This window comes from Scleropages formosus, chromosome 10, assembly GCF_900964775.1.
Source record: "Scleropages formosus chromosome 10, fSclFor1.1, whole genome shotgun sequence".
Taxonomy (NCBI): Eukaryota; Metazoa; Chordata; class Actinopteri; order Osteoglossiformes; family Osteoglossidae; genus Scleropages; species Scleropages formosus.
In genome coordinates, this window is record NC_041815.1 from 29,377,631 (window position 1) to 29,402,230 (window position 24,600).

The following is a 24,600-nucleotide window of genomic DNA, read 5'->3' on the forward strand; positions in this document are numbered from 1 at the left end:
GCACAGTCCACCTCCTTCTTCAATCCACCACTTACTGGACAGGGGCAGGGGGCACGTCCATGTAAGCGAACCAACTTGATGTATGACAGATCTCCAAATACACATCCCGTGAATGATGATCTCAATGTCCGAGCGGCGCTGGCAGACTCCCTCTCTGTGGGTCAATACTGCTTAGGCCTCTCGCAGCCGCGATCGATCCACAGCGAGCGTGCCGCAGCCGCGCGTGTCTGCGCGCTCCCCGTAAATACAGCCCGCTGTGTATTAAACAGCAATTATCCCTGCTTAGAGGCACACGCTGCAGCCACCGAGCAGTGCGTAACTCAGTGTTCGGCATGAAGCGGAAGCGGTTAACGCCTTCGTTATGCAGGCACTAATGGTTCTTAAAGGGATTTTCTTGTTTTGTGATGAAAACGATAAAACGTTCAAGTCTGGCAGTGTAGCAAGTTGTACTACAGTACAACTGAGGTGTACAACTTATTACTATATTGTTATAGAGGGTGTTTTTCACCCCACTGCGGTTACAGCCACCGCCTTACACATGAAGAGCACAGGTTCAAATCTCTCCGCCTCTTGCAGTACCCTTGAGCATAGTGCTTACCCTGGACGGATACACTAAAAATTACCCTGCTGTATAAATGGGTAAGTAGCTTAAGAATAGGAGTGGGATTCAAACCCTGGACCCTCCCACTACAAAAGCAGCAGCCCCAACTGTGCTGCCTGTTTACATGACCGGAATGTTTTTTTTTTTTAAAAATCTCATTAAGTACCATAGAAGTCTAAGTCCATCAGCCTGTGCTTGACAGAGGTGTTGTGTGAAACATGGACTCTCTTTCAGAACCTTATCCTCCTCCTCTTAACCAGTACACTTCGGCGCTGACCTACGACGGGGTGCTCGTGATGGCCGAGGCCTTTCGCAACCTGCGGCGGCAGAAGATTGATATCTCCCGGCGGGGAAACGCCGGAGACTGCCTGGCCAACCCAGCAGCACCTTGGAACCAGGGCATTGACATGGAGCGCACGCTGAAACAGGTCCAGTTTTGGGAAGGAGGGGAAGAGGAGTCTATCGTAATGGTAGCTTGAGAACTACATTACCCAGAGTTCAATGGAATTGTACTGCGGCCACGAAAACTACATTACCCAGAATTCAGTGGAGACACGAGAGTACCGATCAGGGTTTTTTTTAAAATTACCTTTATTCATTTAGTAGACGCTTTTTTCCAAAAGGGAACCTAGAGTTTTGATTTTGGACTCCCCCGTGAGTGGGACCACCGAGTGACTAGAGGTGTGTCTTCTGCTAAATGTCTAAATTAAAAAAATGAGGTGGTTGAGAAAGCTTTTTCTCACCTCTGTGAAGGTGCGCATCCAAGGCCTGACGGGAAACGTGCAGTTCGACCACTACGGCCGCAGGGTGAACTACACCATGGATGTGTTCGAGCTGAAAAGCAACGGGCCCAGGAGGGTAAGCGAACGTACCGTTTACATTTATAGTTCAAACCAGGGCATCAAACTCCACTTGCCTTCCCGAGACACACGAGGTCCATCCTGGGCCTTTCGCTATCACTTTGATTTAGTCGTCTCTCCCTCGGCTCCTCTGCTAATTGGACTGCGGTGGCTGTCTCCAGATAGGCTACTGGAACGACATTGACAAGCTGGTCCTGATCCAGAACGACTTGCTGCACCCCAACGATAGCTCGGCTATGGAGAACAGGACGGTGATCGTGACGACCATCATGGTAAGGCCGCTGCAAACCTCCGCCTCTCTGCAGACCACGTTGCTTGACACCATCTCGCCGGGATGGCACCTGTCCGCTTGTGTGACCAGTGGTGAGGGCAGTGCGAGGGGGGGGATGTTCAACAAGACCGTGACCGCGCCGGGGTTTTATCCTGTCGCTCAGGCTGCTCCCGCAGCAGTGTGTGCTGTCCTCCGTCCATCGAAACCGTGTCTTCCGTCCACGTGCCTTTTCCGCCTTTTCGTTTGCTTACACTTCTTCATTTTTTGGTGTTGCATGAAATTGAGAATGTGGCCGCCGCTCATCTCCTGGATGAAAAAGGGGAGCAGGGAGCATGAGCTCAGCAGCGTCCTCCTCTTTTCAGCCCTTCATGAAGAACCCCTTATTAAGAAATTGAACGTAGGAGGAGGAGGGCCTGGAGCCGCTTTCCCGCGCTACAGATCCGACTGTGCTGGACCGCACTAGAAGAGGAGGGTCCCACTCTGTGTGTGTGTGTGTCACACCCTCGTCCACTGGGACTATGGAATCACTGCTCAGAAACCAGTTCCACAAACCCATCCTGGGCCTTTTTTTCCCCCGCTTCCTTTGCCATCAAGTTCTGCCACCTTCTTTTTTCTGGAACCTTCCCTGGCTGCCCTATCCGCAGCTGCAGTGTTAAACTGGCTCTCTACAAGTGGATTGTCTGGAATTAACACCCTTGTGATGTTTGCCCCTAGAAAAAAACCCTCCTGGTCAAAACCAGTCAATTTGCACAGACATCAACAGATGTATTTGGTATCACTACTTAAATATTCTCTTTAATGCAATATGCATAAAAAAGGTGTTATATGGATCCGTACTCCTGATGCTTGGCTTTAAATTACATTTACATTTAAATTTATGTATTTCTCTGACGCTTTTCTCGAAAGCAACACCCTGTGCTTAACTACCTACAATTATTTATCCATTTATACAGCTGGGCAATTTTACGCATCTTTCAGTAAGGAATATTTCTACTTGTACTTCTTTGATGGGTAGCCGCACAGTCGTGGGGAAAGCTGTTGTTGTGTTTTATGGTTTTGCTTGTACTTTACGAGCTTGAAGGTATTACCGTGCATTATTAATGGTTTTAACTAGGAGAGAAAACCGCTAAGTGTGCAGTCCACCATCAGTCAGAGACTACAGATGGAGAAATGCTGAACAGTTTGTAAAGATTCCTTGCTAAGAAATGAGTGTGGATGCTTTATTTTCTATCGCCTAAGTGTTAAAGCATCTGGAATATTGTGATTTCCTGCAAGACGTGCGTCAAGTTGTGCTGTCGGCTTTACTTATTCTGGCCTAAACAAAAAACTTTAAAGTACTGGAAAATGAAACTGTGTAATATCTGTATTCTAATTTCTCAGATCGTCTTTATTAGTGTGCCAGCTGTGTTTGCCAGCTGCTGTGTGGAGCTCCATCCACACACTGGCAAAGTGTGACTGAGGGTCTGCGCTGGGTGGGCTTCCGATGCCCCTTCATTCATGTGACGGGTTGTGTGAATAAATAAAGCTGTTATTGTGCTCTGCCGCCTCTGTGCCGTTTTCCTTTGTGTTCGTTTGTACATTTATGTGTTTTCAGTGCTGAGGGACAGATACGAGAGTGCAGAGGAGCAGCGGCGGTTGCGAGACGTCCGTGGGCACGGCAGGCCCTACTCTGTTGACCTTTTCAGAAACGGGAACCTCATCGTGTTGCATTTGCGTCGACGCAGTGCAGCGACCGGAGTGTGTGAACGTAACCGAAACACACACTTTCTGCATGTTTGTCTGTGCAAAGAAATTCTGAGCTGACTCTCAACACCCCAGAACTGTTTTGAAAGAGGCGCGTGGACGTGTGGGTCGGAGATGCTCAGCTACGGTAATCTCACGAGCCTCCGGCGCTCTGCCTTGCCGTGGGTACGAGGGCTGCCTCGTTTTGTATCGCAGCTGTGAAGAAAGTGTGGTTTCTGCTCAAGGATCATCAGGAGGTCAAAGTGGGACTGTGGACCAGGCTGCTGCTCCGCCGCTGTCAGCAGACCACAACCTGCCCCCCCCTTCCACATCAGCATCAGCCAAACATCCCGTTACCCAATTCATCCCTAGAAAATGTCATTACGTCCCATTCTCCCATCTGGGAATGAAGTTCAGGTCCAGGAGGAAGCCAGTCCCTCAAACACACTTGTCCACATGCGAAGACTCCCCAGGAAAAGGACCTGGAACAATAGAGACTGTGCTTTTGAAAGATGTGCAAACTGAGTACGAATAGTCTATATATACTGTATATCCATATCTTCATGAATTTCATTGTATCAATTTTCATCTCATTTCACTTATTTATATTTTATACATTTTCATTATTTTTTTATCTTTACTATTACCGTCAGTCAAACCCTGTGGAAACGTGTGAAAGCTCTACTCGGGGTTCGCGTGGATCCACTGAATTCAGCTCACAGATGCTTTTATTTGGAAACCTTACAGCAGGTGTGAGTGGGGGACCATAATCCTAACCCGAACCTTCAAGCATCCGGTCCTGCTGTAGCCCAGAGCTCTTCACTAGTCCGCTGTGGAAAGCCGCCCATCTCTGCCCTCTTTAGTACAACATGTAAAACTGCTCCCACAAAGATACACTCACCGCTTTAGATGACCACAGTGTGCCACCCGATTCTTCGGCATCGCTGTTGTTCTTCTGTCAGAAGCAAGGCACCATCTCGGTGGTGATGAACCAAGCATTGTGAAGGTGTGCTGTCTTCATATCACCGGGATGTGACGCATGTCTGTGTGCTTCCATTCGACGGTTTTCTGCACTTGAGATTTTGACTCAGAGCCGTTGGAATAGATGACTATTGTTGCCCGAGTCACAGAAATTGTGCGACAAAATACTGACGACATTTATACAGATATTTTGAAAGCAAAATTGTTTTTTTTTTCCCAAATATAAAGTATAGATGTTTGTATTTCTCTGTATTATAATTCTCACCTTCTTGCCTTTTAAACACCAGTATGACATTTCATGACCAAATAAATAGAAAAAATTAAAGGAAATATTGTTTGTAAGGATTAAGTCTTTGAAGACATTGACCGTTTGACACGAGTGTCTGAACTGCATTGATTGCCTCTTTGTGTTAAGACTTTTATTTTATACTATAAAATCATTAATTTCTGTATTCAAATTAATGAGTTGGATTAATGGTTTGTATGTTTTTATCTAAAACTGAATTATGTCATAACTTCATTAGAAATTTTTAAAAAAAAAAACTTTCCTGCAGATTGTGTGGGGCTTTTCAAAAGGCCACCAGTTTTTCACAGTTTAAGTGAAAGACCAGTTATTTCTGAACAATGTAATGATTCCAAAAGTTGATGCAAAGGGGCAAACCTCTCTTTGATCTTTCAAAACTGAGGATCCAATGGTTTGGAGTTCCTGAGTTGACGCGTCGGTGAAGTGCTCATCTTGCGGCCTGGCTCCTTGCAGGAGGGCCCCTACGTGATGCTGAAGAAGAACTGGGAGATGTATGAGGGCAACGACCAGTACGAGGGCTATTGTGTTGACCTGGCCTCCGAGATCGCCAAGCACATCGGCATCAAGTACAAGATCTCCATCGTGCCAGATGGCAAGTATGGAGCCAGGGACCCCGAGACCAAGATCTGGAACGGCATGGTCGGGGAGCTGGTGTATGGGGTAAGCCTGAGCCAGGATGGACCAGGAGGGTTATAGATTACAAATAAAGGGATGAAAAGTGGAGTTATCAGAGTTTGGGGTGGAGTTGGTAGATTTGGGGAAATCACAACAGGTGGGTCAAGAGAATGGAGCTAGGGAACTAAAGGTTTGAGGATGGAATTAGTAGAACTGATGACAAGAATTTGAGAGACTGAAGTGAAATTATGGCATCAAGAAGTGTAATTTTGGGTGGGTGGAATATAGATGTAAAAGTGTTATGACTGATGAATGGAACTGCTGCAGCTGATCAATGAAATTGGTGGGACTGGAGAATGGGACTGGTGTGGCCCAGAGTCATTTGTATAGTGATCCTGCAGAGCTGTACTGATTGTTCCATCACCCTCAGAAAGCAGAGATTGCCGTGGCCCCGTTAACCATCACCCTGGTGAGAGAGGAGGTCATTGACTTCTCCAAGCCCTTCATGAGCCTGGGTATCTCCATTATGATCAAGAAGCCACAGAAGTCCAAGCCAGGCGTTTTCTCCTTCCTGGACCCGTTGGCCTACGAAATTTGGATGTGCATTGTGTTCGCCTACATCGGCGTGAGCGTGGTGCTCTTCCTGGTGAGCCGTTTCAGCCCCTACGAGTGGCACGCAGAGGAACCAGAAGAGGGATCGGAGACGCCACCTGCCGACCAGCCGCCCAATGAGTTTGGCATCTTCAACAGCCTCTGGTTTTCCCTAGGGGCCTTCATGCAGCAGGGGTGTGATATCTCACCCAGGTAAGACTTTTCTTGGACCCTACAGTATCTCTCACTGTCCCTGGATTAACCAGGGATGCACTTATTGTATAACCATTTCCCTTATTATTCTGTTCTCTTTTCAACAATCACTGAGTACCATTTGACTTTTACTTTGTCCTACAATAGCAGCTGCTGTCCAAACAGTTGGCAGCTGGGGCCTTTAATAGAAATCTACTAAAAAGGCAAAAATTAAATTTGCCTGCTTGAAACTGCATTCTTTATAATAATCTCTGACAATACTGTGGCTGAGGGTTTGGGAGAAGAAAGCACACTATCTTTAGCTGTGCCATTTCCATATACGGTATAAAACATCTGCAATAATTTGGGGCTACAGGAAGGGGGCTAAAGGGTCATAGCATTTCTTTTACGTGCTGCTTTTACAGCCAGGCCTTCCTGAAGTTCACATGAATCTTTGACACACCATGCAGAAAACCGTGCTGTTATTTTTAGAACATGTGTAAGAATAAAGCCTTTTATTATTGATGACCTCAGAATGCGGTTTAGTGAAAAATTAATGTCCGGGGCATCAAACAGCAAAATGACCACAAGTTCATGAAAGAAAATGATGCTGAGGGCACCTGTAGGTGGATATTCTCCAATGAATTGTGGGTGGTTGTATGTAAATGGAGTCAAGGGCCTCACGCACCCTCTGCGCATCACCATGACACTCAGCATAATGGGTAGTTTAGACCTTTTTAAATCTCTGCTCCATTTTCCATACATGATCGCTGTCTTTCCTGGGCATTTCTCCCACCGTGATAAAGCAACGGCAGCACACTCCTGCTGACCCGGTTTGCCCCGTGCCGTATCTCAGCCGTACACCCGCCCTCTTCACAGAATTGCGCCACAACTCCAACTTGCCCAAGAAAAAAAAAAAAAAAGAAAAAGTCTTTATCTGCTGCCAGATTGCGTCACTTCACTTCCTGACCGCTGAAGGCTGACCTCGTCTCACCGATTTGGTGTCTGCCTGATGACACTGTCTCATGCCTGTCCTGTCAGAGCACTTCATGTCTCCGGCTCCTGCAGGGACTGTAAAGGAGACTGTATTTTTCCAGCCCCATTAGGTGACAGGTCAGTCAAGAAACAAGAATCTGGAGAGTAAATGCAACAGAGGGATAGAGAACAGTAATACGGCCTGGGATCTCAGTACAGCAGTGCCACTGAGAGCCTTAGTATTTCTGTGAATTTTATTAAATTGGTGTGTATAAATACACACACAGTATATACTCCACAGGAAAAATGAAGGGCATTAAACAGGTGAAATGTGTGTGGATGCCTAACCACTGCTGTGGTTTTCAAGTCCCTTACACTAAATTCACGGGGGGGGGGGGCATTTCTTTGAGGAATGTGATCCAGAACTGACCCCTGGCCAACTGACTAGGGGCCATGGTGTTCCAGGGACCTTGCAGTGAGTGGTGTTTGTGCATCACAGCCATAGAAAATACACCCAGAGGCACTAAAGTGTTTAGTTACTGTGACAGAGGAAATGTACCAGATGGCTGTAAGAACTTCCAATCATACCGAAAAGAGACCAATGGGGGGGAAGCCTGTTCACAAGCATATAATAAAATGAGGGAAGAAAGCATGTGAAGAGTAACCCTCACCATGAGGTTTCAACAAGCATTTAAGAGGAATTCCAACAGGAGGAAAAATTTTGGGCTATCATTACACATGAACGCACAGAGGTGGAAATGGTCCTTGTCATGGCCCTTGGAGGGGCTCCCCATCATTTATCACTGGGGTGAAGGTGGTGTCTGAACACAAATGAACCTTAGGATTAGAATGCAGCATTCGAAAACCTTTTGAATCCATTTTCTCCTCATGTGAGGCGCAAATTGTATTTTTCAGATGTACATCACTTTGAAGAAAAGCATCTGCTAAATGAATAAGTGTAAAAGGTGGAAGTAATTGTCCCAGTTCGCTGGAGACAGATGCGGGAACTTAGATACTGTAGTGATTAAGTAACACAGCTATTCCCCATTAATTGGTCCCAATTTTTTCTTTAAAAAAAAAAAAAAAAACCATTAGTATCAAATGTTAATGAAGTGACTTTTAATAAATAAAATTAAAAAAAAAAGGCACTAGAACTAGGGGTATGAGTTTGACTCAGGGTTCAAGAGAGGGGTTCCAAATAGCAGAGGAGCCCCCCCATTAGGATTAGGGGCCCAGGTTGTCCAGGGGTGTGATGTTAGAACTGTTTGGAAGCAGGTGTCTTGTGCAAAGAGACAGGAGGAGAGCAAAAATGCAAGTAACTGCATGCAAGTTGTGTTTGCGATTTACTAGACACACAGACAGATACGTGGAAATAAGTTATACACTACCCATTATGGGTCCCATAGACACACCAGGAAAGGGGGGAACCACACACACACACACACACACACACACACACACACACACACACGAACCGTTAATAAAGAGTAGTTTGGCTTTCATTTGTATTTAACAGAACAGCCCAGGTGAAATAAAATAAGTGCTCCAAGTAACCTTCACCAAGCGGCAAGCGGCCCAACCCACAGTGTAAACAAACCTACGTGTGTTTGGTGCAAGCAAGTCACGTGACGAACTCACACCTGTTCACGTTTCCCTGAAAACGCAAACTCAGTCAACACAAAAGGCATCAGAGTCACGATACAAGCAACTAGTATTCACAACGAACCCTGCGCGCGCACATAACGGCAAAAAGAAATTTGCTTAGACTCGATTCTTGCACCACATACCACATAAAAGTCAATCGAATCGCCAGAGAACTTCGTCATCCGGGTTTTAAACTTCCCGCGGTGGAAGTGGTTGGCTGGAATGATCTATGATGTCATTCCTAATGAAGAGTGACAGGACAGAGAACCAATGAAAACGTGGTACCTGAACAGAGTGACTCTTTGGGAGAAAAACAGAACGAGAAACGCGCACGCACACCCCATATTAAAGTTTTGTTTCCTTTTTACTTTGTCTCAGTTTGTTCCCACAAAATCGTCTTTAAATTTTCCTTTTCTTTTCCATAGTCTCTGTTAAACTTTCTTCAGTGGTGTGCTGTTGAAGCAGCAGACACAGAACTATATCTAAAGAGCTTCCTCACCATGATTCCTGTCACGGAGTTTCCTTTCAAACTCTACAACTGAAACAGAGGTAGACGAACAAATTCATTTTATTACTTCATTATGTTTAACTTTCTGTTGTACATTAAACTACAAGGAAATTGGATTTTTTTGTTTAAGTTTTCTGAAAAATAACAATTTCATATAGTAAATTTATCATATTATTTGTGTGGATTGGCTTGAGTAGAACGAAGGCGGAGAGTGCGGGTACACAGTTCCCACAATGCACTGCATCTCACAGTCTCTCTCATATACAGTGCTACATAGCATATAGTTTGTCACGCCAGATCGAATGACGCAAACCTAGACCAAATGCAATAAACAGTACAAATGACAATTTGGGCCAATTAATGACGAACAGTATTAATAATCTCAGGGTAGATATGTGGGGGAAAAAAGACATCGGGTCACTGAATGACTGAGTGACCTTCCTCCGAGATGTTACCCTTCCACTGTGAATCAACAGCTCCCACAAACACCTCAATCACACCAGTGTCACCAAGTGTCCAGTTTTAGCTTTAACACAGAGCCTGAACTACACGTCTCATGTCTGCAGGTGTGTGAGCAGTACTAGGATGCATGCGAATCTTGCCGCAACTCCGCATGAGTAAACGCAGTGTGCGAACGTCCCCTGCGAAGTTGTTGAGGCCTGGCCGGGCGGGGGGCCGTGAGCAGCGGCAGCTACCGCAGCAACTGAGATACACTGTGGGCTCTGCATCTCCTCACAGCTCAGGTTTAATTAGTCTGAGTCTCCTGGTTTCTGCACCGCAGGGTGGTGGCAGCTGACCCAGTGGGGGAGCAGGGCTCAGCAGAGGAGGGAAACCAGGTCCTGGAATCTGTACCATCATCATCATCATCACTGTCATCATCTTCACCATTCCCGTAGCCTAGAAAGTCGAAGGGGTACCACGGATGACTTTCCCACAGTCTCCTTCCATCCCTCCTGATCTGCTGCTGCCCTCTGAGACGTGGTCAAGGTCATACCCGACCATTGGCCCACAATCTTCATGGACCTGTATGTTTTCGGACAACGATGAATAGCTGAGGCCTCTGACTGTCAGGAACTCCCTGAGTCTGGATGTACATGGGAACGGACAAGGAGAGTGATGCTGAGGAGGGCAGGAGGAGGTATGGAAGAGTTGTGGATCTCAGCATACTGAATTCTGTTCCACTCTGAAGTCTTGTAGAAGGATGAGGACTCTGCACGTCTGTCTGTGTGTGTGTGTGTGTGTGTGTGTGTGTGTGTGTGTGTGTGTGTGTGTGTGTGTGTGTGTTGGTATTTGATCTTTAGGCTTTTTATTCTTCCTGTTTTATATCTCACTCAGATACATCATCTTCCTCAATCCTCATTCCTTCTCTGTTCACACCTCCTCTCCATCTTCACTCGTTCACCTTCCCATTCCTCACTTTCGCAGTTTGCGCCACAGGGAACGGGGGCTCAATGGGTGGTGTTAGGCAGGGTCTGCTCCTTGCAGGGTCCAAAATCAAGAGTCCATTTGTTCTCAGCGTTGGCCCCCGGTGTGGTTGAATGAGTTCCCTCTGTCCCTCGGAGCTGCTGAATCCATCGCAGTATTCAAGAAGGACCTTTTAACATTGCCTTATTTTGTCATAATGTTTTAGCTTTTGATAAAATCAAACATTTTATTTGCATATAGCAGGATTGCTAAAATATGAAAATGATTTTTAAAAATCACATCTTTAATGAGCTGCAGTGAGCGGTGATGTGCATGAGCTGGAGCTCCCACCTCCCCATTAGTGTGGTCATGTGGGAATGAAGTGTGTGTACCACTTTATGTGAGCAACCAAGCAGGATTTTGGTCCCGGGAGCCTTACTGGAGATGCCAGGTCGCCAGGAGATGCTAAAGAGAGCCACCGGGGATCTTCTTGAGCGTCAGCGTTCCGTCACCAATACTTATTACCCTCATTAATTTGACATTTTTTTGATTGATGGACCAGGGCATCGGGGAGGGGGGACACAGCAGGCAGAGTCCCGCCCCGTAATGACAGCTAGATTGAAGAGCAGGAGGAATTATTGTGGCAGAGACACGTCCTCATTGAGACAATGTTATGATTTCCTGATGGATTAGTTACATCCTTCACTTATTTATTTATTTTTTGACAGCTTTTCATTTGCTCCTTTGCTTTTTGGTGTGAGGCTCGAATCCCACCTCCTGCCGTCATACCCTCGATCAAGGTACTTACCCTAGGTTGATAAAGTAAAGATTACCCAGCTTTATGAATGGGTAAATAAGTGTGAATAACCTTGCACAAAGTTGTGCAGTAAATAACTGCGGTAAACTGTAACTGACCGTTTCTTTAAGAAGAAAGCCAGTTGGGGGTGGGCAATGGGCCTCTGAGTAATGACCAGGTCAGGAACAATATTAAAGTGGTACAGTAAGTATAAATTAATACAATTTGACCAGGTCCTTGTCCCGCAGGGGCGCCTTTAGTCATGTTGGTACCAGTGATTCCGTTGACATTGAGGGTGATGACTATGCATGGAAAAAGGAGTCGAGTCATCAGGTATGCAGCAGGTGGCGTAGTGATTAGAGCTGCTGCCTTTATGAATACAGGTTCAAATCCCACCTCCTGCTTTGGTTTCCTTTGTTATTTGGTGTGAATTCTCTCCAAATTAGTAAATAATACCCAAAACCATGTGGTACTTACCCTGAGTTGCCATAGTAACAAAGTGATATAGGCATAGTGGATTGATCACCTGCCTTTGGATCTGAAGGTGACAGGTCTGAATCCCACCTCCTGCTGTAGTACCCTTGAACATGGTAGTCCTCTTACAATTACTCCAGTCAGAAATACTACCCAGCAGTCTAAGTCAGTAAATCATTGCAAGTAGCTTATAACTGTAAGTCCAATAAATGAATGTATGTCATATATAAATGAATAAATCTATACGTAAAGCTATATTTAAAACAAATATAAATGTATGAGAAGCCTCAGCAGCTGCAGAAACTAATAAGCCACCCTATGACAACAGGTCACCATGAAAAGGAGTCACATAGCCCCTCCCCCCCCCCGCATTAATGGATCACACAGCCTGCGTGACAAAACAGTTCTGATTCTCCAGTAGGTTCACATCCCGTTGCGTCACATGAGCGAGTCTCAGTCATCACCACCTTGAGGCTCACCCTCGTCCGTCGAGGGCCTGCGGCCGACCGAGAGCTGTGACACACAACTGTTTGTCAAAAATATGGGCAGGATTACATATTTATGTGCTGTACAGTTCATACACGTATGAGCACCATGTCCAGAGCATCACAGCATCATTTTGTAACGCATTTTCCCGGAATTTTCTAACAGAAATCTGCAAAGTAGAAGTGCAACTGGTGAAAGAAAATGCTGTATTTCAAAATTTGAAGTGATTTTTACATAAACAACTTGGAGACATGAAAAATTTTTTGGAAACTCTGATTAGAATGGATGCTCATGCTCTTTACAGTGACACCCCCAAAATCATTGGTCATTTTCCTCCTCAGGGATAGGCCACTGGGACAGAAGGAAGCTATATTTCAAGTAATTTGCAAGCGTACAACTCTAAATCCACAAAAGTTATTTTATAAAAATTTGTGAGAAGTTTTATTGAAACATTTTACTGACATTGCAGAAGGTCACAGTTCTTCGAGACGCTGCTGATGAAGATGCTCTTGCCTGGTACCTCAAGCATTACTGGTGTTGTCATGGTGATTTCAGTTTCTCCAGTTGTGCTGTACAGCAATAACTGCAGTCACTCCCCCCGCCCCGCCCCGCCCCCAGGTCTCTCTCCGGACGCATCGTTGGAGGGGTCTGGTGGTTCTTCACGCTCATCATCATCTCCTCCTACACGGCCAACCTGGCGGCCTTCCTCACCGTGGAGAGGATGGTGTCGCCCATCGAGAGCGCGGAGGACCTGGCCAAGCAGACGGAGATCGCCTACGGGACGCTGGACTCGGGCTCCACCAAAGAGTTCTTCAGGGTAAAGTACTGTGTTCCAGCACCAGACTGGTCCTCACCCTGTGCCCTCTCAGAAATGATGGAAGGAAAATGCAACTGATGCAGAAATAATGCAATAAATACATGAATACAAATAATTTCTAAACACACTATGACTGCATGTTGTCATCATCCAGTATGAAAGCAGTTCGAATTACAGTGGCAGACAGGTAACAGTTTTCAGGGGAAAAAACCCTTGAGTGGAATAAACCTCCACAACACTGAACAACTGTTTCAGTTCGGGGTAAGTCCCTTGCTCCAGAGAACGACAGCAGGAGTGAAAGTCGAACCCATGTTCTTTGAGTGGAGAATGGCAGCTTTAAAGTTCGATAATGGTGCTTTGCCAAATCTGCAGAGAGCGGAAGACACAAACGTTAAACTGATATATCAACTGATATGTGAATCATAAGCACTTATTTGTGAGAGAGAGGTAGTTGGGTGTGTGTGTGTGTATTTGAGTTCACTCATGTTAAGCATATTCAAGTTATGAATTTTCAAAGATACGAACACTGTCTGGTTTTTGACAATGAGAGAGGTTTTTTTTAAAATTTATTACAGCTTGTCTGAGATTTTCACAGAACCTAACCGGCTAATCAAGAGAGACATGTGTATTATTCAGCGTTTACTGATTTGCGATCCGGTAAAGGTGACTTTTGAGTCAGGAACAGATCAAGTTGCGAACAAACATCCAGTCCTGATTGTGTTTGTAAGTCAAGGGCCCGGAGTCCCTTCCACCGAAGGGTTAAGTCGAGTTCGCGCCTCGAACGCGAGATGGGTTGAGGGGACGGGGTCCGCAGGCCGTGTGAAAGCCTGCGCCCGTTATCAACATAACAAGCTGACTGGAATCTGTGGAGGGTGAAAAAGCAATTTATTTTCAGAAAGTGCTGAGAGGGCTTTTACTTTAATTAATTACTTTGGCTCCTCCGAGTCCCGCATGTGTTCGGCCCTCGTCTCGTCTCTGTGGACCATGATGCTCCGGCGCCAGCCACGTTTCCTGCCTGACGACGAGGCACTTTCAGGTGGCTGCCAAGGTCAGCGTGGTCACAACTCAGAGCCCTTTAGTCAAGCATATTCATAAAAATTTGCAAGCCCTTTAATGACATAAAGAAGCGGAGTGTTTGCATGTCTCCCTGGGGCAGTTTGAAAAAAAAGACGTTCCCTTTATAACGGGGCCGACAGGGCTCTAGGGAGGTGTCTGCATGGGATGTGACGGACATTATCATCACTGTCTGTCGCGCTTGAACCCGCGTTGAAGCTCAGCGTCCGTCTGCAGTGCCGCCCCAGGGCCCACAGGGGGCAGAGAAGGACGGGAACGCCAACTGCTACGTTTAGGTTCATTCTGACACTTTTTTCCAAAATGACATACAAGCTCTTGTACCTCATTCAAGGGGGACTGCAGCTGGAGGTGGGAGTCGAACCTGTGTCCTTTGGGGCCGAAGGCAGTTGAAATCAATACTCTATGAGCTGTCCTAACCTCTCTAAAGCACAGAGGTTCTCGGTTCTGGCTCTGTTGTGATGTAACAACCTCGCGCTCTCACTCAGAACTGCTGAATCCCTGTCCACGTTTAAAAAGGGTCTTAAGATTCATCTCTTCCAGACTCACTTCACCCATCATCTCTTGAGTTCATGTAAGGTGTAAATGTTCATGCACCATAAATTTAATATCATCCCGATCAATCCTTTACACAGCTACTCCTGTAATGTAACGTAAATGTTTCTATGTATCTCAAAAAAAAAACCAATTATTACTAGGAATGTGATCAGGACTCATTGATATTGAGATAAAGTTTTATGCATCTACTCGTGTGATGAACGTTGGTTCATATCGTGGAAAGAAACAAACTAACTGCACTTAAGAATCACACGTCTGCATCTAAGTGTCTCTTCCTGCTCATGTGATGAACACACTGTATTTCATATGAGATGTTTGTCGCTTTGGAGAAAAGTGTCTGATAAATGAACACATCTGCATGTCATTGTAAACCTCAGTTGTTACTATTTTCGCAGGTTGCTTATGGTGCAAACATAATCAGGACTTGAGCAATGTTCATGACTCCAGACCCACCTTTTGTTCGTAACTCCGGAATCATTTTTACCACTAAGTCACTGTCAATGAAAGGTGAATAATATGGGTATCCCTCACTTTTTTCACTAGTTAGATTCTACATGATAAAAATGATAAAACAAACGAACGAGAACGTTCAACGCTACTGTGGCAGAGGAAGCCCAGGTGCTGCGAGGCGATGCGGCGCCAGGCAACAGGCCTCACGAAACCCCCCTCCCTCCCCCCCGCAGAGGTCCAAAATAGCCGTGTACGAGAAGATGTGGACGTACATGAAGTCGGCGGAGCCCACCGTGTTCACCAAGACGACTGCGGAGGGCGTGGCGCGCGTGCGCAAGTCCAAGGGGAAGTACGCCTTCCTGCTCGAGTCCACCATGAACGAGTACACGGAGCAGCGCAAGCCCTGCGACACCATGAAGGTCGGGGGCAACCTGGACTCCAAGGGCTACGGCGTGGCCACGCCCAAGGGCTCACAGTTAAGGTGGGTGGAATAGTGTAACAATATGTCACGTGTTGTTATGGTATTCCACCTTCCCTGATGTGCCTCTCTCCTCTCGCTGCTCGTCCCTCCCAGCCCCTCTGAGTACCCCGCACAGGGGTGTATTACCATGGTATTGCCTTTTCTCTTTCTCTCTCTCTTTCTCTCTCTCTCTCTTTCCTTCGCAGGGCATCACCGCAGGTAACACCTCCCCGTTCGCAATGTTCATTTTTGGATCATTTCCTTGACGATTTTTGCCAAAGCTTCTGTTCTGTCTTCTTTTTCTTTTGCTCGTTTTTCTTTGCCCATTCTGAGCCGTGCGGATGTGCGGCACCACCCGACCCCGGCAGACGCCCCGCCTCCACTCGAACCTCCAACTCGTCCCTGGGGCGTCTTCGCTTTCTTCCTTTCGTAAAGCACGCCGCCCATATTTACCGTTATTTCATTAACCGTTATTTACGTGACGCCGTTGCCCAGGGAGAAGGACAGTGTGGCATAATCAGCTTTACAGCGATTTACCGGTTTATACAGCTGGGTAATTTCACTGTACTCATTCTGGGCAGAGCTCAGGGATTTCATCAGTAGTTCAGCGAAGTGGCCAGAGAGGCTGCTTTTGAACCCAAAGGTTGCAGGTTTCAATCCCACCTCCAGCTGTATTGCCCTTGAGTAATGTGTCTATCCTAAATTGCTGCAGTAAAATTACTGAGCTGTAAATGACTGTACTGTAAATGAGTAAATAATGGTACGTTACTCTGGAGGAGCATTAGGTCAGTGAATGAACGTATTAATTTAGCTGATGCTCTTCCAGAAAAGCTACGTACAATGAGTAATTCATCTAGCTAAGTAACTTTTACCGTACCGATTCAGAGTAAGTACCTTGATCAAGGGTTCTACAGCAGGAGGGGTTCAAACCCAGGTCCTTCAGACTGAAGGGAACCCCCCGATGGCTCTGCCGGCCGCTCCTTCATATGTTTGAGCTCTGCATGTATTGTGGTACAAATGGTAAAAGTGTTGCAATAACCAAACTTGAAATGGTGTTGACCATCAGTGTATACACACACACACACACACACACACACACACACACACACACACACACACAGACGTCATGGCAGGTCCCACCACAGATGCACTCTCCACCGTGAATGAGGCCACCGTTTGCCAGCTTCGCCAGGGCTGTATTCCAGACATTACATTACCATTATTCGCGGAGTTTGTTTCCATGGTAAAAATTTGAACGCGTTCATGAGTCCCAGAATTGACACACATTTGTATGAAAATATCACCAAATCCAATGAACATGGACAGCACAGTTATTTCGATAGTTAAGGTTAGTTATCGTAACACAACATGACGAGGCTGTTACCCTTTATTAGTTACTCAGTAACACGGTACAGCTGTCCACCTGCACTCGTTTACCTTGTTCGTAGCTATTATGTCCTGTACGCTAAACACACACTCGTAAAGAAAACACACTCACACACGGTACTCAGAGTTTAGGTATTAACCGAACCTTGGAGGCAGAAGAAGAGGAGAGAAGAGTCAGGAGGAGAGAAATCACTGAAAACAGTGTCAATGAAGTGACACTCGGTGGACAAGTGGACATGCTTTGGACAGTCCAACTGGGGACACGATCACTGAGATTACAACAGGGCTCCGCGCTGCTCCTCTTTCGGGAGGAACGAAATCCAAAGCCGGTCCTCGTGAACTGAGGCTCTCGGAACACGACTGTAGCAACAGTGCCCGGGACCCGTCATCGGCGCACCCGTCGTCCCTGACCACGTCCCCTGTGGGCGGTTGCGAGGCTACGGGGTCAGGCGGGGCCGCAGCTCCGCACGGTGCCGCTACACACACGTACCGCAACGGGGCTGATTTGACACACTGCTCATTGTGTTCTCCTCCTTTCCTCAAGCTTGACGACTTTCCTCACTCTACTGTATCTTTATGCTGATCCATTTATTTGATCTCTGCTCCTTTTGATATTGCCAGTTAACCACGGTCGTGGTTCGCTCTGGATAAGCCTCTTTCTCCGGCCCCTCCGCCCGCGCGCTCGGTGCCGCCAGGGGACAAGGGGCGCTGTGATTTTACGGCACTTTTTTTGCAAATTCCCATAGAACCCAAGTCATGTCCGGGCGGTGGGGTGGGGCGCGCCTGGTGGGTGGAGTTCAAAACTAGCAAATCAACTACTGTTCAAGGGCACTGCAGCAGGAGGTGGGATTTGAACCCGGGTCCTTTGGCGGTGGCGGTGACCACTGCAGCACCTGCTGTCCAGAAATGTATCAGACATGGATGGGATACAAACCCAGGTTTGTCTGTGTCAAAGAACATGGAGATGGGTGCATTGGCACACACACACACACACACACACACACACCGCACAATGTGTGCAACTGCTTGTCTCAAGCAGGGTCATGGCAACCTAGAGCCTAACTCAGCAACACAGGGTGTAGGGCTGAGCGGGAGGGGGCACCCAGGATGGGACGCCACTCCATCGCAAGGCACCCCAGGTATGACTTGAACCCCAGACCCACCACACAACGGCCATGGCCAAACCCACCACGCCCCCCACGAGATAAACATCTAAGGCTTGTTTAGGAACGAGTGTCTGATTCATAGCCTTTCCTTGCAATATATTTAGCGTTCGCACCGCCTGTAACGGGGTCACCTCCCTGCCCCTCCCCGCCCCACGTACCTTGTTTATGGGGCTATTTTTACCTTTATTTGCCACCGCTGACGCCTGAAGGTCACTGCCGCACGTCTGCCACATATGGCCAGTGATGGATGGGCCTCCTACGGCCGACCCGTCTTCCCGTGTCGGTCGTGGTTTAAAAGGCCTTAAAGGTCCAGAAAGACGGGGTCTTTTTCGCGATTTCGCAAAGTGACAGGGGGACAGATCGTGAGGTCGTTTATTCTGAGCTCCACTGTCTCAGAGGAACCCGACGCTTTAACTGAGTTATCCCACAATTCCAGTGTTAGTGTGTCTGCTCATATATTTATTCATTGTATTATTTACTCATATTGTTATAGCTACTCTTGCATTTATTCAAGACACTTTTTTCCATTAAGAGAATTAATACCAGTTATTAAGTAGCATTTACCTGTAGCCAAGGTGACTTACAGTGTTAGATACACACAGTAAAGTACCTTCAGTCACTGACACGTGTGCAGAAGAGCAGTGTAATAAACACAGACAGACAGACACACACACACAGTTTAGAGTCACCAGTCCACCTGAAACACATGTTTTCGGGCTGTGGGAGGAAACCAGAGTACCCGGAGGAAACTCGCAGACACAAGGAGAACATGGAAACTTTACGGCCTGAGCCGGATTCGATCCCACAACTCGAGAGCTGTGAGGCACCAGTGCTACTCACTGTGCCGCTGCCCCTCCCTTTATTATGGGTGCTGCTAACACTGTAGAGTTGAGGGTTTTTCGGTCGACTGGGTCCACGTTCAGAGCGTAACTGCAGAGCGATGCAGACGGCGCCCCCCCCTCAGGCCGCCCCGGAGCTCCGTCGCCGGTTGGGCCTTCATTAGAGAGAGGTTTACCCAGCGTGGGGTTACAGTTAACCGAGCTCATCACTTGTGTCCTTTCTTTGTCCCCGATGGCTGTTCATCTTCTGACAAAATATGTTTTATCGTTTTCAAGAAATGCTGTTAACCTCGCAGTTTTAAAACTGAATGAGCAAGGCCTGTTGGACAAATTGAAAAACAAATGGTGGTACGACAAGGGCGAGTGTGGCAGCGGAGGAGGTGACTCCAAGGTTAGCCTCTATGTCACCACATGCGGGTAAACAGTATGTCGAGTAACCGGCGCATCTGCCGCGGCCACGCCCACCCCCAAACTCCGGCCGCGTAGCCATGGAAACGGAAGAGGGAGCGCAATTACTGTGGAAGCAAAAATATTCGCCGTTGTGCGCGGGACAAAGCCAAAAAGAGCAGAGAGCTACTCTTATTATTATTATTATTATTATTATTATTATTACTAGTGGAAAAGCGTTTGTTTGTCAGCATGTCCTTGTAAAAACGCGTTTGCGGGGCCGCAGCGCCACCTGTTCAGGCCAATAGTTCTGGGTCCACAGTAATTGGCCCCATTTGTTGGCCCCACCCACCGCCGCAGCATGCGCCAGTTACTCAAAGTGACGGAGCAGGCCCCGCCCACTCGCGCATGTCTCCGGGCGCGCGGCCGAGGAGATCACGCGCACGTGCGCCGCGGGGCTCCCGCTCCCTCACTTTGCACTGCAATTCTGTGTCCTGTTGACGCAATAACATAAGATAACATGTCGTATGATGTTATTTATGTTATTTTCCACGCGAAGAACTCCCGTAAACCTTGCCGTTTTGAAACTCAGTGAATCAGGCGTCTTAGACAAGCTGAAAAACAAATGGTGGTACGATAAAGGAGAATGTGGACCCAAGGACTCTGGAAGTAAGGTCAGTCGCCACAGTTTGGGACCCACTGCTGTACAGGGAATGCACAGAATCGCACAGGAAGTGAGGCACCAGGCGCAGGTCACATGACAGGAAGCGTGCAGTCACCTGCACGGCACACGCTCAGGGCCACACGCAGCTGACGCTCACACGGCGAGGCCTATTGTCACCGCAATGTGTACAGAAACATGCATCCATGCACATGGATTGAGAGCTGATTAGCATGCGCGGCGGGCACCGCCGTGTCATTCAGTCGCTGACACGTACCGCGGTCGTACCGCGGTCCTAGGGCAGCGCACACACACATGTCTCACGCTCCTCGGCCAGTAGATGACGACAAGCGAATGCATGAGTAACTGAACGAGTTAATGACACGTTTGACCCCCCACCCTTAGGCAGACATCAGCGAGCGATGATGCTCTGACGAGGTGGGAAACACGGCGGGGTGAGGGAGGGGGGCCCCCCCCGTCCTTGCCGAAACACGGCCCCCGCCGAAGCAAACAGGCCGCAGCGGACGGGCAGACCGTTCGCGCCGCTAACCGCGGTGTTTATGACGGCCTCTCGGCGTTGCCGTAGCAACTCCGGACTCCACAGAGGCGGAGACGCACTTAGCGAGTTAGGCAGCAGTTAGCGTTAGCATCGCAATGCCAGGATGTGTCATGTTCAGCGTGCTCTTGTGTTTCTGTGCGTGCGTGTGCGTGCGTGTGCGTGCGTGTGCGTGCGTGTGCGTGTGCGTGCGTGTGCGTGTCCCTCCGCTCCACGGGCGGCGTCCCCTGACGGCCTCTCTCCCCTGTCTCTCGCCAGGACAAGAGCTCTCAGGCGCTGAGCCTGAGCAACGTGGCCGGGGTGTTCTACATCCTGGTGGGGGGGCTGGGCCTCGCCATGCTCGTGGCTCTCATTGAGTTCTGTTACAAGTCCAGAGCTGAAGCCAAGAAAATGAAGGTGGAATCGACCGAACAGAATTTTAGCCCAGCTCCCAGTCCTTCCCAGAGCACCCAGAATTTAGCCACATATAGGGAAGGTTACAACGTTTACGGCACCGAGAGTGTAAAAATATAGGGGTAGGACTTAGGGTTTCCTATAGTAAGTGGGGTGGTGCATCGTTTTGTGGCCATGTGACCAGTCGACTGCCACCGCTTCTTTTCGCCTCCCCCCCGTTTTCTTTCTCGATGTCTTCTGTTTCCCCCTCTTCCTTTGTCCCCCGTTAGCCGCCTCGCCCCCTCTCTGCCGGGGGGCGGACCTGCGGTAGCACATGCGGTTCCGTTGTCTGGCTGCGGATGCTGTGTGTGCTGTGGCGCGCCGCACGTAGGCACCTGCATTGCGAACCCGCCTCCTCCCTCCCCCAGCTCTCACGCGCTCGAGCGCCATTCGGCCCCTGAAAACGTCCCGGGGCGGACGGTCAAATTTTGCAAAATCTCTCATGAAGCAAACCGAGGCCCCGCGTTTTGACACCTCTGCCGCTCACTGTTGCACGGAAACACTTTATATCAAGGTGCTGCTAACTGGTCAGCGCTGCACTGGCTCCTCGTTACGATACAATAAGAGTCCAATTACTGTACAATCAGTGTGCTGTTTAATTAATAACAAATAAGGATTTATAGACATCGCTCACCTGCCCCTATTATTGGTATGTAGGAAGAGCAAACATTTTATGCTTTTTAATGAGTATAATCATATTACTGTCACGATTATAATCATTAAACACATAGTTATTCCCAAGGTGACGCACGGCTCGAGTCGTGACATACAGAAGAGTAAATTTCGTACAAACCAGATGCTGATATTTATTCGTACGGAGGCTGCGTCTCCTACCCAGAATCCTCTTGCCGCATAACCCCAATGCACCTGTAATGCTTTATTAACACGTGACGACATCATGGTTACTTGTCACTTGTACAGCGTTCCCGTTTGGGAATCATTTAGCAGTATGTTCATCTAAAGTGTTGCGACAATACAGAGCACAAGCCACGGGTTCGAGTCGCTAAGGCCGATACGGTGGCGTTCAAATGGGCCCGACACAAAAACACTAGACCTGTGATGAGCAGTGCTAGAAATGCAGATGTCTAAAATATATATTTCATATCTGTTCTGGTGTTTGCTGTTGGCTGCTTTATGTTTTTGGACTCGTTTCTGGATGGAATGTGTTTGTGCGTGACTGTGTGCGCGCGCGCCTGTGCTTCTGTGTGCGTTACCGCGCACGCGTGTGTCTGTGTGCGCATGTGCACGTTTGTTTATGGATTTATCGATTTGTTTGTTTGTTTATCTGTTTTAAGGGTCGGGGGGAAGGGTGGGGGAATTCGGGGGACTGACGCGCTTTCTCTCTGCTTCGGCCCACGTCCAGCTGACCTTCACGGAAGCCATGCGGAACAAGGCGCGGCTGTCGATCACCGGCAGCGTGGGTGAGAACGGCCGCGTCCTGACCCCCGACTGCCCCAAGGCCGTGCACGCCGGCCCTCCGCTCCGCCAGAGCTCGGGGTTGGCCGTGGTCTCCGCCGACCTGCCGTAGGAACCAAAAACACCCCGGTGCCTTAGAACACGAGACGCGGTCCCACGACAGGGAGGAACATCGAGCAAAACCTGTCGGCGAACCGCGGGAAGGAAGGGGGAGGAGGAGCGAGCGACGGGACGGGACGGGACGGGGCGCGCTGTCTCCGTCGCCCGCCGACGCTGCACACTTGGACAAAAATGAACACGAGAACTCGACAAAGACGAGCAGAGACACGCGCGTGACGGAAGTGACCCGTTCGCGGAGCCACGGCCGAGAGGCGCCGCCCGCCACACTTTGGCGGCCAAAGTCATTGCATGAGCTGTCGCCAGGGGGGTGGGGGGTGAGGGGGCCTCCGCCAGAGAGCCTCCCGTCGTTACCTGGACGGCGCCGTCTGCTGGCGGGAGGACGAGGACGCGCCTGCGAGACCACAAAACTGTACTTGAAACATAAACTGCGCTCTTTCGCGTTTGCCATTAACTGCTGAGACGAACTTGCTTGTCACACACACGCTCGGCTGTAGCCTTGCCGAAATAACGCAGCGGTCAGAGACCATATAATCCTGCGACTCGCAGCAATCCCACAAGTGGCGGACGTAGCGATGGCGAGGCCTGCGCTGGGTTCAGTGCGTAGTATGAATAGGATTATTATAACAATAACGCCGTCGACAGCGAACACACGGTCGCTGTACTGTGACGGGGAGACGACGCGACACGTGTAAATTCTGTGGAAAAACGTACTAATGAAATTATTTACAGTACATTGTCTTTTAAAAAGAGGGGGCAGTAAATGAAGAAAATGCTTGCTTTTTTAAACCGATGTAAATAATTGTAGCGAAAAGAAAACGTTTCTCTTTTATAACCAGATAGAAAGTAATTCATTGCAATAATGAATATATAATATGACATTGACTACACTTGTAATTAAGAAGTACATGATACACAGATGTGTGTGCGTGTGTGTGTGTCTGTGTGTGTGTCTAAATTTAGATATATGAAATTATACATATACGTATATGTATATTAGATGTGCCCCCGGCTCCTCGCAAGACAAATGGTTGAACATCCAAATGTTTCTCCATCTTAATTATTTCTTTAAAAGAGTATTTTCTGCTCTGTTTTCTCAAATTTGGGATGTCACGTGACATGTTGACCCCCCCCAACCAGAACAGTGTTTACGGCTCGTGTCGGGCGTTCCCTGGTGTCAGTGATTCGCTGCACGTTTATTGGGGACGGTCAACAGCACCAAACAGGAACTTATGTACACAACACTTTTTTCTACTCATTTTTAAAGTTTTAATTGAGATAGAGCTTGAAGTTAACAATATCAAGAAAAATTCTTACAATTTTTCACCTATCACAGCTATATCTGACACTGACAGAACCCAGTCCAGAAATAAATGAGCAATTGTGTGAATTATTCACCTTTTATTGACTGTGAATTGGTGGTAAAAGCAACTGAAGAACAGACATATTTGTCAGACACTTTTGTCCAAAGCAACTTCCAATTAACTCTATGTAGTGTTATCAGCCCACATTCTTATTCACCATGGTGACTTACACTGCTAGATACACTACTTACACTGGGTCACTCATCCATACATCAGTGGAACACACACACACACACACACTCTCTCTCTCTCTGTTACTCACACACTATGGGGGAACCTGAACAGCATGTCTTTGGACTGTGGGAGGAAACCAGAGCACCTGGAGGAAACCCACGCAGACATGGGGAAAACATGCAAACTCCACATAGACTGAGCAGGGATCAAACCCACGTTCTCTCACACCACCCAGGTGCAGTGAGACAGCAGCGCTACTTGCTGTGCCACTATGTCTGAGTTGAGGAGCTGGAGTAGCTATATGTATATGTATATGTACTGT

At 47.9% G+C, this 24,600-nt stretch overlaps 1 protein-coding gene across 3 annotated transcripts in view; it reads left to right on the forward strand.

The window, feature by feature from the left end:
- The window catches only part of LOC108932417 (glutamate receptor 4), a 59,063-nt gene extending 34,814 nt beyond the window's left edge, over positions 1 to 24,249 (forward strand). Inside the window, exons 7-16 of one of the 3 annotated variants that reach the window (XM_018748805.2) lie at positions 862 to 1,029; positions 1,355 to 1,459; positions 1,623 to 1,733; positions 5,193 to 5,399; positions 5,785 to 6,158; positions 13,043 to 13,241; positions 15,554 to 15,801; positions 19,448 to 19,562; positions 21,034 to 21,171; positions 22,571 to 24,249. In XM_018748805.2, the coding sequence (XP_018604321.2) occupies positions 862 to 1,029; positions 1,355 to 1,459; positions 1,623 to 1,733; positions 5,193 to 5,399; positions 5,785 to 6,158; positions 13,043 to 13,241; positions 15,554 to 15,801; positions 19,448 to 19,562; positions 21,034 to 21,171; positions 22,571 to 22,735 (1,830 nt within the window). In that variant the 3' untranslated portion in view covers positions 22,736 to 24,249. Of the gene's footprint in view, positions 1 to 861; positions 1,030 to 1,354; positions 1,460 to 1,622; positions 1,734 to 2,094; positions 2,445 to 5,192; positions 5,400 to 5,784; positions 6,159 to 13,042; positions 13,242 to 15,553; positions 15,802 to 19,447; positions 19,563 to 20,117; positions 20,233 to 21,033; positions 21,172 to 22,570 lie in introns of those variants that run through there. The other 2 variants (XM_018748806.2, XM_018748804.2) reach the window with 2 other exon arrangements.
- Positions 24,250 to 24,600: the final 351 nt, after the last annotated feature.